The sequence below is a fragment of the Trichinella spiralis genome (assembly GCF_000181795.1).
Source record: "Trichinella spiralis strain ISS 195 chromosome Unknown Scfld4009, whole genome shotgun sequence".
Lineage (NCBI taxonomy): Eukaryota > Metazoa > Nematoda > Enoplea > Trichinellida > Trichinellidae > Trichinella > Trichinella spiralis.
In genome coordinates, this window is record NW_003530948.1 from 1 (window position 1) to 1,756 (window position 1,756).

Here is a 1,756-nt window from a genome sequence, read left to right on the forward strand (position 1 = left end):
AAAAGAAATATTGCCAATGTTTTTGTTTTTCAGGATTGGAAATCGGTTGTTCATAATAAATCTTGAAACATCTTTAATATTGACAGTCACTGATGTAGTAAACCAACGGGTACCATCAGATGGTCAGTTAACTTTTTTTTTCAAAAATGTCTATACTGAAGACATTTCAGGAAGCGAAAAGTGAGTATTTTTAACTTCATTATTTGCATTCAGTTGTATTAATAGTGCGCAAGTTAGAACAAACAGTACAAAATGCTGTTGAATTTGTTTTCACGTTAAATTTTGCATTGTTGAATTTGTAACAGAAGTACTCCGGCTAAAGATTGTTTCGTGCCAGCCAACGCTATTATACAGGGTGATGTAAAAATTGGTTAGTGATTTAAATTGGTTTTTTTTTTAATTTTCTGAAAATACTGAATGCTTTTTTAGGGCCTGGAACGGTTGTTGCTTCGAGAGTGGAAATTCGTGCCGAAGAAGGTCCCATAGTTATTGGAGAAAATAACATTTTCGAAGTGTCTGCTTCAATTATAAATAGGCACAAAGGCTTGACAATGACAATTGGAAATAATAATGTTTTTGGGATACAATCTCGTGAGAAAGAAAAATGAAATGAAATGGAATTTTTAAATGTAATAGTTGTTTTATAGACTGTGAAGCCCTGAAAGTTGGAGATAATAACCTTTTAGAGGTTAAAGGTAATAATTATATATTTTTGCTATATGCTGAATGGTTACCCTTTTTTGTTTTACTTAACATATTTATTTATCTTGTGAAATATTATTTTTGCACAGCTCACGTTGGACCGAATGTTGAAATAACAGATCACTGCATAGTTGGAGTTGGAGTGTCACTGAAGACGTCAGAAGTAATTTCTCCAAAAACGGCAGTTGTTTTTTCCACTCCACCGTTGCGGCATGTTGCCATCGAACCTATGAATGTACAATAATGCATTATTATTCTAATTATAAATTACTGCTAGTTGCTTAATAATTTGTTTATATAATGTTGTATTTTAGTCGGAATTGATGGGGCCGGATTATCTGAGAGAAACCATTGAAAAATATTATCCTCGAAATGAACAGTTCAAATGAAGAAAGAAATTTAGCTGCCGTCGTTTGGTTTCAACTTTCGCCCAAACTGCAGCAGTTGCGTTTTCACTTGTTTATGAAAATATCTTTCTTAATTTTTTGAATGAATACATTATTTACAACTTTATTTATTCGATTCGCTCATTTACAGTTGCAGGCAGTTTTGTCATTTGAAAAAAAGTAGAGATTCACACGCTTGCATTTATTTCATCAGTTGAAATAGGTAAAAAAAATATATTTTTGCATTTGGTACAATAATGATTGACGTTACACTAGTTTTATTATTTCCAAAATATAATAACTGACTATATATGAATGCTGTGAAAAAAAATAAAGAAAACAGCATTAACCCATATATATGTGTGTGTATGCTTTATATATTGGTTTGCTAAGTCAACTTTCGAATAACCAACCATTATCATCATCACTTGTAGCCAAATGTTCATTCACCACCACCACCACCAGCAGCAGAAGTGTCGAATGGAAGATTTTTTTTTAAAAGAAAAACAGAATTTTTTACACGTTTGAAATTTAAGAAATAACGACGACAGATGGCAACAAAGAAAAAAAAAAGAATACGATGGATGGCATATATATAATATATATTAAGCATAGAAGAGTAGAGGGAAAGGAAGAGAATTCCAGATCGCCCGGTAGCGACGTTATTC

General features: G+C 32.0%; 1 protein-coding gene across 1 annotated transcript; it reads left to right on the forward strand.

Moving 5' to 3' along the window:
* Window positions 1-33: 33 nt before the first annotated feature.
* Tsp_13710 (dynactin subunit 6) lies at window positions 34-1,091 on the forward strand (the record flags this gene model as incomplete). Its single annotated transcript, XM_003367588.1, has 6 exons — window positions 34-180; window positions 306-370; window positions 430-591; window positions 648-695; window positions 792-937; window positions 1,017-1,091. Coding segments are annotated over 6 exons (643 nt in total), but the record flags the coding sequence as incomplete, so codon positions are not given.
* Between the last annotated feature and the right edge of the window lie 665 nt (window positions 1,092-1,756).